Consider the following 14945-nt stretch of genomic DNA (forward strand, 5'->3'; position numbering starts at 1 on the left):
TTCTAGGTGTGTAAAGAGGTGACGACAAAATGCAAGGCCTTTGCTGTCTAAGAGAGAAAAACTTGGAAGTATGTCACGTGACTCTGAGCCAGCCTCTCACCTTCTCCAGACCTAGGCTCCTCATCTGTTTAAAAGAGGCTGCCTGTTGGGGCTCCTGGGTAGCTCAGCTGATCTCACGGGCTGTGGGTTCGAGCCCCGGTTCGTGGGTTCAAGCCCTGCGTTGGGCTCTGTGCTGACAGCTCAGAGTCTGGAGCCTGCTGCCAAGTCTGTGTCTCCCTCTCTCTCTCTCTCTGCCCTTCCCCCACTCGCACTCTGTCTCTCTCTCTCTCTCTCTCAAAAATAAATAAAACATTTAAAAAAAAAGGCTGCCTTTTTAAAAGAGGGTTGTTAAACTTTGTTTCAGATCAGGCTTTTCTTGAGAGTTTTGTTAAACATGCAGAGTGTCAGCTCTCCTTTCCTAGACATTCAGATTCCACAAGCCCGTGGGGACCAGGAAGCTTCATTTTTAATGAGCAGCACTTCTGGGTCCTCCCTCCCCTAGCAAGGTGATCAGAAGCAGATGGTGTCGGGACACACTTGGAGAAACACTGCAAACTCCCTGTTGCACCCAGGAAGTCCCAGATTCTGTCACTGTGCATTTCTGGGGAAAGCTGTTAATGATGCAATGAACCCAAGAGCCCAGCCTGAGTCCCCCCAGGGTGGGTGGGGCTCCCGGCACTTCTACCCTTACTTGTTTCCTGTCCTCCCTGCCTTGGGGCCCCCTGCCTCCAAAACTGGCACATGGTAAAAAGCTAAGGCGAAAGTACGAACCCCAGCCTCCTCGCTACCCCCAAGCTGGCAGGTGCTGACAAGTGACAGGATGATAGGATTTGTTTGGGATTGGATTAGGATACACTTGTTTGTTCAGGAACTAGATGAATCCTGACTATTTCCGTGGGCCGCTGAAGTAAGCCTGGCCGCGTCTGCGGCACCTGAGCACAGACGGCTCTGGTGGACATGAGAAGACAGGCTGTGAGCGAGGGGGCCGGGCCCTGGGAAGCCGCCTTGCCACAATGCCGTCATCCCCAGAAGGGCATGCTTGGATCATAATGGCTCTAGCTACAAATTCTATTAACTCTAATAGTTGTTCTGTGGTGAATGGATAATGCATTTAGCAGAAATAGACTCAATCAATTTATATGAAACACATAAAACTTTCTCATTGAAATTGGCATCTGTTCTTGAATCATAGAAGCGTGTGTAGAAATGGACAGTCTGTTACCCTTTCTTCTGGGCACATTAGCAGTGCTGTGGGTTAATTGGAGAGATGGGCCAAGAAAGCTCTGGCTGCTTTACCCCACATCCCTTCTGCCTTTAGAAACATGGGGCTGGTGATGGGGAGGGACCTGAAAACTGTCTACTTCAAACTTTGAGGGTTTTTTTTAATGTTTAATTTTTTTTGAGAGAGAGAGAGGCAGACACAGAGACAGAGTGCAAGCAGGGGAGGGGCAGAGAGAGAGGGAGATACAGGCTCCAGGCTCTGAGCTATTAAGCACAGAGCCGAATGTGGGGCTTAAACTCATGAACCGTGAGATCATGACCTGAGCCAAAGCTGGACACTTAACCGACTGAGCCACCCAGGTGCCCCAAACCTTGAGTTTTGAAAGAAGCAGTTTTCGGGATGCCTGGGTGGCTCAGTTGGTTAAGTGTCCTACATCAGCACAGGTCATGATCTCATAGTTCGTGAGTTTGAGCCCTACATCTGTGCTGACAGCAGAGAGCCTGCTTTGGATCCCCTCTCCCCCTCCCCTCTCTCTGCCTCTCCCCCACTAGAGCGCTCTCTCTCACTCTCTCTCTCTCAAAAAAATAAATGCTAAAAAAAAAAAAAAAAAGAAAGAAAGAAAGAAAAGAAGCATTTTCTTGCCTTTGCCTGTGTTGACATTAGCCCCTCTTCTCTGAGCTCTGCTACTTGTGGGTTTGCTGACAGGCCCCAGCTGTTACATGAGGAGAGAAAAGGCTGTGCAGAGGTGGGACACATCCCTGGACCTCAGTTTGCTAGTGCAAACCTGCCAAGGCTGTGCACAGAGGTTCTGACTCCTGGTCCAGTGCTCTTTCCATGATCCTACAAAGTTCTAAATGTCCGCCCCCACCCCCCACCCTGACCCTACCCTTTGGCAAGAGATGTCTACTGAGAAAACAGTAAACCAACGATCACTAAACAACTCACAGGCAAGACTGTGATTTGATGCTAGGGCTCCATGAGTTACAGATACTTGTGGGCTGGGCCCAAGGTGTGTGCAGTTCTTATTACGTAAACTGAGCTAATTCCCTCTTGCCCTCCCTATACAACATGTGAGCTCACAGGAGAATGAGAGAGGAAGCTGAGGAAGCTGAGGCAGGATCACTGGGCCTTGGGGGTCCTGCCTGTCCTTGTCTGGGCTTTGGGGGTGGGTGGCAGAGCCTGCTTGCACAGTCATTACTGCTGAGAGAGAGACAGAGAGAGAGAGAGGGGGAGAGAGAGAGAGAGAGAGAAACTCTGCAGTCCTGTGATTGCATTATCCCAACCATTTGGTTAGTGTAATTGTATGTGCAAAGCTGACAAATGTAATTTCCCCAGACTTAATACTTGCCCCATTTTCTCTCTGAGTTTCTTCATCTGATTAGCTAAGGTGACTCAGGCTTCCGAGAAAGCTTCGAGAAGCACCTGGACAGGCTTTTCCTGCCTAGGTGCTCCAGTGGCTCAGCTCTGCCCCATGGGCTTGGGGGTAAGGCCACCCCCAAACCCTGAGGTCAGGCCCTCGACATGGGGCTGAATTAGGGGAAATGTGGAGTGTTTAGGGAAACCTGGATGTTTTGTGAGTACCTGTTTTCAAAAGGCCTGATGTGACCTTTGTGTTTCTAGGAGGTGCTCTAACACCTTCCAGGAGGAGACCTGAAATGCCACCAGCCGCCCTTGTTCCAGCCCAGAGGAAACTGACAGTGCTGAACTTTGGGAAGACAATCTTGTTATTTTGTCTCCTCCATCCTTTGTTGGAAGGCTGGGGGCTGATTTGCTTCCTGACGTGGGGGCAGGGACTTTCACCTGGGGTGCTCTCCTGCTCTCTTCCATTTTTAGTGTTTATCTCTGGATGGGGACACCTAAAGTGGCTTAGCTGGCTGAAAGAATGGAGACTTCGGGGTCACATCTTGGCTCCACTCCTTGTCAGCTGTGGGGCTCATTCCTCCAGATGATCTTCTCATCCCACAGTGGTAATGACAGCAGCTACCCGTGGCCAGGGTGAGGACAGGAGGGATTGGTGTGTGAAACAGCCCAGCCCAGGGTCAGGCACGCTCCTAGATTGCTCCTCCCCTTCCTTCCCCTCCCTACCGCATCTCTCCCTCCTTCTCCAGAGGCCCTCCCAGGCAGAAGTTCTAAGCTAGGTTAAGCTTCACCTCGCAGGCCATGAGCTGCTGGTTTACAGGCCCACCCCTCCCTTCCCACCTGTGCTCTCCTCGTCTAGGCTGGGAGTTCTTTGGGTGCTCGACCTGGGTCTTGTTCTGTTCACCATCTCTGAGCACATAACTGGCCACAGAGGAAGTGTGCAAGGGCTGTGGTTGGGTCTAGATTAAAGCTGGGTGAAGGAGGGCCTCGGCATGGACCTAGGGTGCCCGTTCTCCCTGACCATGAGGCTGAGCCCTGGCCAAGTGGCCCCTCAGGGGGTGTGGTGGACATTGTCCTGTGGGTAGTAGGGAAGGGACACCCTGCTCATCCTCCTCCTGATGACTCAGAGACACCCCCACCGCACACTGCTAGGGGTGGGCGACAGGGTGGGACTGCGGCATCTGTCAGGGGGGTTAGGGGCTGGGAGCCTGCCTCAGCTTCTCCCTCCCTTCTTGCTCCCCAGGGCGAGAGCGGGTTCCTGGGAAAGCACTGCCTCTGTGCCCAGTTCTCTAAAGCCTGTCCAAGGAGCCTACTCAGGCTGCTTGGGGACGTGTTTGCCTCAGTGTCCTCTTCCCCTACAGTTGGGGTCATTCTGGAAGGGGGTCTGGAGACAGAACGCTGACCCACAGCCACCTGCCTGTCCTTCCTGCTCTGAGGCGGGGCCGGGCAGCAGAGGAAGCTCCAGTCTCTCAGGCAGCCACTCGCTTCTGATTTTAGTCGGAGGTGGTGGGGTAGCGTTGTGGCTTTCCAGCCACCACATGATTTCATTAGTCTGAGTGGCCACTGTGCAGACCCTCATCGATGAGCCTTTTAGGGACAGTGGGAATTACATGGCAATAAACTGGGGAGTCAGGCGGGGTGGATGGCTGCTCCTAAGTGCTGGCTGCAGGGAAGCTGGCTGCCAATATCTGAGATCCGAGAACTGAGCTCAAGCCTCAAGTGCCCCTGGGTCAATCAATATGTGTTTCCGGAGCCCCTGCCATGTAATCAGTGCTGGTGGTTGGACAGGGCGGGGGCTTGCCACGATGTTTGCTGAATGGGTCCTGAATTCATGGTCGGGAGGCAGTGACTGACCAGGGCTGGGGAGTCGCTGGAGGTCAGTCCTTGGGGTGGGACAGTGAGGCGAGGCATCAAACAATGAACAGAAGGCCGCCTCCCTCACGCTAGCCCGTTTCATGAATGACCATGAGACAGAGTCGGGAAATAGAGAGGTGGCAGGCTCCCTTTCATGTGGAAAAATGAAAAGGTGTTTTGAGGTTTTAGTTAAAGGTGAAGGGAGGACAGGGGAGAGATGAAGGGAAAAGCCCAGGTCTGGCCCCTGGGTTAGATCAGGCAGGAATCGGGGACAGAGAGAGCTCCACCTGGGGTGGCTTTTCAGGGCAGAGGAAGGAAGGGATTTCTTCCTTCAAAGAGAGAACAGGGCTGATATTTATGTAATAAGTTGAGAGTCAGTGAAGTTAGTGTGAAGGTATAAACTTCTGCTTTTTTTTTTTTTGTACTTTGCACTAAACGAGGATTTCACGTTATAAGCAGAAATTAAACATTTATCATTTATCTATTGTTATTTTAATGAAGCGACCTTCTATAGGAAACAGAGTGTGGTGGACAGTGCCGAGCCCCTGCTTACCAAGGTTACTCGCACTACTCCCATACCCAGGCACGTGCACCACCCCTACCCTGGGGGAACCCCTTGATCTGCTGGTGTCAGGCCGGGGGCTTCACAGCTTCTCTGGGGCGAGGCTCATAGGTCTAATAACTGCCAAGGAACATCATGCCGGGTTTAGAGACTGATTCTAAGAAATTTCCTCCTTGTACAAAGAGTAGCTGAGAAGTCACACCATGGTTTAGGGCCAGAGGCTGAAGAGGCCTGGGTTCAAAGCAGTAAGAGTCTTCATGAGAAGTCTTGCAGCCCAGAAAATGCTGAATAAAACAGCTTTGGTGGGGTGGGGAAGCCACGCTTTGGGGAAATGTGTTGAACCTGAAGGTTTTGGGCCTTTACCCGTGGTGGGCTAGCCTGTCTTTGTGCAACAAATAACGGCTTTGGGCCCAACCCTCTTTATGAGGAGAAGAAATCTGATGTAGGGTTTGCTTTGTTCAGTAAATGGGGAGAGGTTTCAAGGGACTGAGTGGAGGAAAGGATACCAGCTTGGTTCTCCTGTTTGGTTCCTGGGTATTCCCCAGTAGCTCCTTTGCACAACTTCCAGATGCTTCATTCGGCCAGGTGATAAGAGACCCAAAAAACATCCTTTTGGAGCCCATAGCCAGGATGTAGGTTCTGTTCCTTTTAAAGGTTGACCATCTTATTCTTTAGACACCACTCCCCACTATAATCACCGCACGTATCTCTCTTCTGCCTTTTGCAACAAAAAATTTCCTTTACTTACATTTGTAAGTTGAACCCTTACCTGTAGGGTCAAAGATGGGGGTCTCTCTTGGTGTATTTTCCCAGGGTTTCGGCTCCTTGTTTGGGTTTCTCTCAAACAGATTTCTTGATTTGGGTGCTGTATCCTGTGGCACCTTGTCCTCCCCACTGACTAGAATAGAGAAGACCCCATGGGCTGAGTTAAGTGAGGCTCTGTTTAAGAGAGACAGATGAGTATGCCCCGGGGAAGGTGGGAGAGGCAGGTGGGCTTAGGTTAAGGAGGGATAGTGAGGCCCGGGGCAGTCTGGGTCGGGGACAAGTGCAAGGGACAGGGTGAACTCACTGGTGAGGTAGCAGTCCAGGCTGATGGAGATATTGTCAAAAGCCACGGTGGCTCTGGATCCTTGCCCCCACCACGCAACAATCTGCAGCCAGAACCTGTATGTGTGTCAAGAGGAGTGTGTGTAAGGAACAACCTGGGTTGGTCATTTCTCAGGATTCAGCATCTGGTGAATGTGTGCCAATACTTGGCTCATTACCATAGTTGTTATCAGCCTTACCTAATCGCAGAGCAGTTGTGAGACTGGAGCAGTCCACAGCTCCCCCTACTTCTCCAGCACAGAGTACTTCCCTTTCGGAGGGATTGTTCCATATGTTAACCAGTTTAGAGTCTAGGACTTGGGTCCAGGACTCCCTGAAACTCTGAGGAGAACTCTTTCACTTTTTGGGTGTGGACGTTTGGACAGAAATGAGTGGGCTTGACATTCAGCAGGTACTCCTTGGTAGAGCTGAAGTCATTCTTTTAAAAAAAGTTTTTTTAACGGTTTTTATTTATTTTTGAGACAGAGAGAGAGAGAGCATGAACGGGAGGGTCAGAGAGAGGGAGACACAGAATCTGATACAGACTCCAGGCTCTGAGCTGTCAGCACAGAGCCCGACGCGGGGCTCGAACTCACAGACCGCGAGATCATGACCTGAGCCAAAGTCGGCCGCTTAACAGACTGAGCCACCCAGGTGCCCCTGAAGTCATTCTTAAAATACTAAAATGCTTCTGTACCAACTGATAAAGAGCCATTGTCCCCCAAGTGTCCCATGCTTGTTGCCTCAGGCAGCCTGGTTCCTTCCCGGGTATTCTAATTTTTCACATTATCCAGCAACCAAAACTTTAACCCAGTCCGGGTCTCAAGGATCTAGTGTCTCATCCAGCATCGGTCTCCACTGGGGTTGGTCTGTGTAGTGCCTGACCTGTTGTTAAATATCAAATAATTTGACTAAGACCTGGGGGTTTGTAACCAATACAGAGTGGGCTGTAAGTATTAACAGGAAACCCATCGAGGTTTCCTCACAGAGAAGGTAGCATTTAAGTTGGTTTTGAAAGAAGGCGAGGACTTGGAAATGTAGATGGGGATGGTGAGGGAGGGCATCTGCAGTGGAGGAAGTGGAGTGAGGGATGTGTCAGAGCAGGGCAGAGCCCCCATGGCTCACGTGTGAGTGGTGTGGAAGGACACAAAGACAGTGAGAGGCACGTGTGTATCACACACCCACATCAGGCTTCTCCACAAGCCTTGGCAAGATCACAGTTGTCTCAGATTTCCCCGGGGGACATGGTCTGCAGGTGAGCTTCCAGCTCAAGCCTGTGTAACATGGGACACAGCCAGGCCTGGGATTCTCAAGTGGCCAACAGGGGCCTTAACACTGTCATCTTGTTCTGTTTACAGCAGTTGCCAGGGTTAGAAAGACGCTGCTTGCAGGCAGCAAGAGAACAGGTGCATAGAGCCATGTGGGGATGGTGACTGGAAGGATTCACATTCCCAGGTGGAAGAGCAGTGGGTAAGGGCCCCACAGCCCACCTTTCTGATTCTCCTCTCTGGGTCACCATCTCCGAATCTGTCATCCACAGGCTGAGGAGCCAGGCCAGGTGCTGAGCACCATGGGGGTAGCTTCCAGGAGGCCGTGGGTGCCTGAGCAAGTAAATTACATGTGTGCACCCACTGAGTGTGGGGGAGAGGGACAAAAATCCCTGTTTTGCCCTAACTGGGCCCTTCCAGGGAGGCTGCACGCCCCCCCCCTTCCCCCCGCTCTCCCACCCCTCTCTGCCGTCCTTCATCATTACTGAGAGATTAGGACTGCAAGCTTCTCAACCAGCCACTGGGCCTCTTAGCATGGAAGGCATGATGTACGCTGGAGCTGGAATGGTTTCTAAATAGAAGAGTCTCTAAAGTGCGCTGCACGGCAACGGCAGTGGCAGCTGCTGTTTAAAAGAGTTTGATTGACACCGGGAATTGCACATATTTTGAGTCAGGAACACTCCTAACAATCAGGGAAGACTCAATCAGATGTCGGATCAGATGTAAACATGCAATGCTGCCTCTGTCCACTCGAAAGGCCACACTGCCAACCCTTGCTCCCCAAATGCTCCAGACTCCTGAGGCTGCAGGAAGGGACAGGGAGGACAAAGGTGGCTCATGCTGGGGTGTGGGGAGGGCAGGGGTGAAGCAGAGGAAGTTTGTGAATGGGGTCAGGGGAAGGTAGGTGTTGGGGCAGAGAGGGGGCAGCAAAACCAATCTGGGAGTTTCTTTTCTGTGGGAGGCACTAGCCAAGAGGCCAGATGGCCATCAGGACCACCCAGATCCAGGATTTTCTGTTTGGATGGTACCTGGTTGTGTGTCTTTAGCTGAACTTCATGTGAAGAAGAGATTGCTCCTGGCTCTGCTCCCCGCTCCCTGCTGAAGATGGGTGAGGCCTTCTCAAGGCTCTCAGTCTTTCTGGTGCAACCAGTCTTTCCTGTTTTGGTCTCCTGTACAGATACCAAGTCACTCTCCAGGGTCAGCTGTGGCCTCAGGTCTTGAGTTCCAGCATATACCAGATGTACTGCTTTGGTAATGAGGGAAAGTTCTAGCATGTACCAGGTGGACTGCCCTGAGACTGACAGGAAGTTCTAGCATGTACCAATTGGACTGCTCTAGAATTGGGGGAAAGTTCTAGCATGTACCAGGTGGACTACTCTGGGTCTAAGGGAAGGCAAGGTCCATGCCACATTACTGCCAGGATTATGGGGCCAAGTGGTTCCAACAAACATATAGGTATTCCACTGCCCTTATCCCAAAGCCTTAGCTCTGTATGGAGAAAGAAAGCTGAGCCCCCATGGCTGGTAGAGCTTAGCTCTCCCTCTTCATGGGCAGCCCAGTCAAGGAGAAGGGAAGAGCCAGCTTTTTGGGGATCCTCAAACTCCCTCACTGATCTGTGCTGTTTAAAAACATGGCAGCTGAGGTCTTTACAGCCTTAGCATGGATTTCTCTCCCTGCCACTCAATAGTTCACACCTGCTCAGTTCTTTCAATTTCTCCAAAGATGACATTTTTGATTGCATGGGTTATTGTTGTTTTTTTCTTTTTTTCCTCAGCTGGTGGGGTTTGGAGCTTGTTGATACAACAGACTTGGCTAGAGATCTTGGTTGGAGCCAGTCTTTGCCTAGAGAACGCACCCCTTGACTCTGTCATGCTCAGCTTTACAGAGAGGCCTGTTGAAAATTGGCCTCGGGGGATCCTGGGAGGCGGCCACTGGGGCAGTGGGCCAGGTTTAGAGGGGACGGCCTTGAAATTCGGTATCTCCCAGACTCACTGGGCAGATCTTTGCATAGAAAATGCTAAAGCTGCTCGTGCACAGCTCAGAAAACACGCAGTCTCGTTCAGACAACAGACTGCTAATGGACAGTGAATATAGTGCCTTATTTGCCACTCTGCCAGCCTTAGGGATTGACAAACCTAATTAAGTTCACTTAATGATTTTAAGTAGCTGACAAAAAGGTGTGTGTCTGAATGTGGACTGAGGGAATAGCAATGCGTTAGAGAGAGAGCAAGAAAGAATGGCTGGCTTGGGTAAAAAGCATTTATTTAACGGATGGGCACCGCATCTCAGATTCCTCTGGACCATTTAGTGGGCTCAGAAGAGGGGGAGCGTTCTGCATCCCCTTTTGCAGCTGGGACTTGTCTGGGCTCTGGCTGCTTAGGAGAGAGAGGGCAGATACTGCTGAGTAAAAATGCTTTCTCCGATTTCTCACTGCGCACTTGATTTGCTCGGCAAAAGTCTTCTAAAATGGACTGTCACAAAGCTTGGGTCGCGGTATGCATTTCTATTAGAATAATGTATGTGATGAAAAAGCCCTGCCGCATCCATCCTATTATCTGCATAATTGACTTCAGTTACCAGTTGAAAAGGAGGGGCCGATGGCCAGCTTTGGGATCCTGGGACCAGCCTGTCTGGGATCAACATGGCTAGGGCTGGACACGTGTGCCCTGCCTGACTCTAGAAGCCTTTGGCTCTCACACAGTAAAGTGGGCCTGTACATTAAAGGCCAGACTCAGTAGTTGGGAGCACCCTCTCTTCCTGCTCAACCCCGACTCTCAGAAGTAATTTACCATCTTCTGATTTGGTTTCTCCCTGGGCATAATGACACCAAGAGCAGTGAGGAAAAGTCCATACAGAGTGATTCCAAGGTTGCCAAGGGCCATAGAGATCTTTCGCAATGAATTGGCTTCTGTGAGGGAGCCCTTTGCAGTAGAATAGGGGAGAAAATGAGTTTTCAGCCAGGCTGAGCAAGCACGGAGAATCACTCACACTCTTCAACAATCTCAGTCCCAGGCTTCCAGGCACTGGCTGTCTGTGACTAATGGTTCTGGTTCCCACATTTGCCCTGGCCCGCCACCAATCTGAAAGGTCGCCTGCCACATGGGTGTTCCACCAGACTTCACGGCGGGGAGAAGCCCTTCTCTGGCAAGTTCCCATATTGCTCTTTCATTTTCTCATTGTGGGTCATGTATATTAAGCTCTTCCTGGGCCGTAGGAGCAACTGGGCGCCTGGAGGGCTGTCCAGAGCTAGAAGGAATCTGCAGTCATTCTTTTCAAGAGACTGAGAAGTCCATTCCATCTTCCAGAGACATTTCTAACACTGACCTCTTCCTCTTCTCTTTGCTGCTGTGTCAGCTTATGGTTTGAGAGCTGAGGTAGTGCCAGAGATGGAGGTGCCCTCCATGGTGGGAAGACAGAGGAAAAGGGTGGTTGCTGGTTTCCTTCTATCCTGACAAATATCTTTATGAGCCTGAATTACCAGCTTTCTCTGCTTGGTGAGGGCTGAGTTTCAAAAGGTAGAGTGGAGTGAATTCTGGGCTACATAGTTGGTAGGACTCTGGGCAAGTCACTGAAATTTGTTAGGCACCATCTTTTTTTAATTTTATTTATATTTTTAAAAGTTTATTTACTTATTTTGAGAGAGAGAGAGAGAGAGAGAGAGAGAGAAAGAGAGAGAATATCAATCCTAAGCAGGCTCTGAGCTGTCAGTGCAGAGCCCGATATGAGGCTCGATCCCACAAACTATGAGATCATGACCTGAGCCGACATCGAGTCACATTTAACCAACTAAACCACCCAGGCACCCTGGCACCATCTTGGTTTTTAAAAAAAATACCTATGTAATGTGGGTATTTTCACAGTGGAAGCTTTTCTTTAACATGGGAGATTCTGATTCATTGTTCCTATTTTATATATATTTTTAGAAATCTGTGCTTCCTCAGGTAGTGTTATAAATTCCATATCTCCCCCTCTGGCTTTGAGCAAAGATTATTTGAGCACCTACTATGAGTTCAGGCACGCTGTCTGCAGCTGGGAATATAGAGGTGCACAAGAAAGACATCAACCTTGACCTTGAGGAATTCATATGACTTGTGACTCATATTATTCAGTGACTAGGGTATTTCTAAACACCTTTTTAGTTCTGCCCCTATAGAGCTAGAATGTACAACCTAGGGAAACACTGAATCTGGGTAGTGAGAGAGAAGTTAAGAAAGACTTTGAAGAACTGAATGCCTAGGATAATGGCAGGGCTTTGGACAGAAGAATCACACAGGAGGGGGCATATTGAAGGTGTGGGCAGGATGCCAGTCAGGCAGCTAGAAACCCAGGTATGGGACTCAGGTGAGATAAAGATGATGTGTCACCTGCACAGAAGTGAGAGAGGAAGTGGTGAACGCCAGTGAGGTCCTAGAGAAAAGCATGTATAGAACTGGATTCTGCTTTGTTTCAAATATCAGCAGCCCAGTTATCCCCTAAATTCCAAACTTTGTGCTTGGGGAGAGAAGGGCCGAGAACATAGGTTTACATTTTCAGAGGCACTAAGAGTTATGAAAAATATGTGCATCTGTTGACTTGTAAATTGAGCTGTGGCTATTACCAAGAAAATCTTGAGCTGATCCAAACATCCTGCTATTCTAAAGGGGTTCACTTATTGCCATTTTGAGCGACTACTTCTTAAAACCAGGCTCACAGGCAGGATCCGTCTCACTGTTTTGCACTCTTGATTGTAGAAACTTAGCAATCAAAAGCAACAACTTGTCCCAAACGTCACAGTAAATCAGTGTTAGAAATAGGATTTAAAGCTCAGAATTGCTAATCTACTCTTTGCTCCAGTGATCTGGGATATTTCCTGAGAAAGAAACAGGACCAGATCCTTTCAGAGTTATGAATGTTTGATTTGTATATATCTATGCCTGGCTGCACATTGCATTGCTGAGCCACCAGCCACATTTCTTCCACTATTCTCAGAGGGCCAGCTCAAGGCTGTCCTGGGCCAATGGTGCCATGTGGAAGGTGGCAGCCTCTTCTCCCCCAGCCCATCTTCCCCCTTTCTAAGTCCCACTTCCAGGTTCAAAGCATTTCACATTTGGTCCCTCACAGAGCCTTCAATAGTCTCCTTGTTCTGGTTTCCCATCTCTGTGCTCAATGGCTATTACCCACAGTGCAGAGTCCAAAATATGTGGCCTAATATCCTTGCTCACCTTCTCCCAAGGAGATTGCTCAGGATTCTCTGATATGACCTAGTTGGCTACTCTTGAACCCACATAAAACATTCTTGCCTATAAGCCTCCACTCACCCTGATGACCTTCTTTGGAATGCTCTTATTCCTTTCCCACTTCAGGAAGATCTAAATTTTCCACAGGGTCCACCACCTTATAATAATTCGTGTTCTCCATTTCATCCTCCCTGACATGGAGGTCACCATGCCATCTGAACACAGACCATGCTGTCAGCCTCTGCACAATACTTCATGTATTGCTGTTTCCCTCTCATTGCATATGCTCTGTGTCTCCCCCAATCCCCTAGCATGCAGGCCTTGTGACTGGCAAGAGGCTGGTTCATATACCCCTTTCCATCCTCTGTGCTTGATGGGGGCTTAAAATATGTTTGCTGATGATGTGACAATGACATTTCCCTAGTCACTCAATTCCCTGTCTTGCCCACAAGACATCTGAATCTGACATTTTGTGTCAATGACTTCCAAGTGTGGTCAAATATCAAAATTGCTTTAAGAAAGGAGAAATTCAGTAAAAGAAATTCTGGGATGATTTCTGCCAAAAAGTAAGGTTTTGCTACATCATAAAATTTTGGGAATGAAACATTCATGCTTTAGAAAAGATCCTGGAATTGATTTCAGCCTTGAATTATGAAGGTTCTAGGAGAAGACTAATCAATGGTCAGAGTAGCTAAATAAGGAATTGGTATTCTCAAGTGACACTCTGATAGATGCCCAGAGATAAAGGCTGTATTCCTTGGCTTATTCCATGATACATCATTCCCCCCCCCCCCATCAAATTCATTTTCCCTTCTTCTGGGCACAGCTAGACTACATTTCTCAGCATCCCTTGCAGTTAAGTATGATCTTGTGACTGAGTTCTAGCCAATGGAAAATGAGATGAAGTAATGACTCACAAAAATCTTCCTATATGAGAACCCCTCCCATGCCCTTTCTCCATTGGCTGTCTTAATGCAAAGGATTCCAAAACTGGAGAAAAGGATTGAGCCACAGGGAGAAGGAGGCTGGGTCCCTGAAGGACAAGATGGAAAGTCACTATTCAACTAGCACACTAATTTTGGATTTCACATGAGCAAGAAATAAATTACATCCTTGAGGATTGGAAGTTTAATGTTACTTTGAGTAGTGTTACCCAACTAACATATCGTGTAGCACAAACCTATTTGCTTAGGTGTTCTCCATGTATCTGACATGGTTGGGTTGATGACTAACTCACTTCTTTGAGTATGATTATGGGTAAAGTTAGCCCTTGTCTGGCTGCAGGACTCAGAAGTACCCTTCCCTCACAACTACAGTCATCACCTAGTTCACACTCTATCCCACTCGAGGACTAGGGACATGCCTGAGTAAGGCAAAGTGGATTCAAGGAGTGTGGTCTAGTGCTCTGGGATGCAAGTTTCCTCATCTCTCTGGGGAAGGTAAGGAGAGCAAAGTCAAGTTTTCCATGAAGAGCTCTGAGCTTGCTGGGTTTACTCAGTGCTATGCACCCTGCTTCACCTAAATTTACCCTGGAGCCTACCATTTTCTCCTAGTGCAGAGAACTGACTCAGGCTGATGTGAATAAGCATGCTGAGATCCCCAGCCCCTGTAGCTTCAGGAAGGGACACTTGCACTGCCACAGCTGGTTAGGGGCAGAAAACACCTTTTTTTTTTCTTTACCCACTATGAAAAGGGCCCTAGAAGTGCTGTTTTTTTTGCCTGTGTACATGGACTCAGGGCAGTCAGACTCACTCAGGACAGGTAGGCACCACCTGAGAAAGCAGACCCTTGAGATCTTCCCCTTCCCTCTGCCCTCACCTCTGACTTTGAAGCCTGTGGAGCCACTCCCGAGTGAGTGCCTGATGTGCATCTGTTGGTAGTGAGTGAATGAACAAATGCAGGCTACCCAAGGTGACAGTCATTGCTCTTCTGTTGGCATGGACATATCTGGCAGAGGGAGAACCCCAAACTGGCTGCCAGAGAGGAGCCTGTTTGGAAGTGAGGAGCTCCAACAGCTGTGGCTTATTGAGCCTCATGATGTTCTCTCTGTCTGTACTTCCCTCTTCTCTGGCTCTTACTGTCCTGTGATACAAAGGTCTGTTTTCCTACCAGGCTCCCCCTATAGATGACATTCCTAGAGGGCTGAAATACATTACTTTCCAGGTAAGTTTGTCACTTGGCACCAAGTAGGGCAGTAAGTGTTGGCTGGATAAATACATAATATCTGGATGATTTTGGAGGTTAGTACCATTTTACACTGGAGCATCCACAGGTGTTCTCTGGTGGACTGAAAGGAGATAGAAGGAGCTCTAAGAAAGAGCCTCTATGTTTAACTACCT

General features: G+C 49.1%; 1 protein-coding gene across 1 annotated transcript in view; it reads right to left on the reverse strand.

The window, feature by feature from the left end:
• The window catches only part of ALK (ALK receptor tyrosine kinase), a 684520-nt gene that overhangs the window by 76367 nt on the left and 593208 nt on the right, over positions 1-14945 (reverse strand). The window contains exons 10-11 of the mRNA XM_025927337.2: positions 6106-6200; positions 5806-5934 (exon numbers count right to left, since the gene is read on the reverse strand). Of these exons, the coding sequence (XP_025783122.1) occupies positions 5806-5934; positions 6106-6200 (224 nt within the window). The remainder of the gene's footprint in view (positions 1-5805; positions 5935-6105; positions 6201-14945) is intronic.

The sequence above is a fragment of the Puma concolor genome, chromosome A3 (assembly GCF_028749965.1).
Source record: "Puma concolor isolate L17-30 chromosome A3, mPumCon1.1.hap2, whole genome shotgun sequence".
NCBI classification, from domain to species: domain Eukaryota; kingdom Metazoa; phylum Chordata; class Mammalia; order Carnivora; family Felidae; genus Puma; species Puma concolor.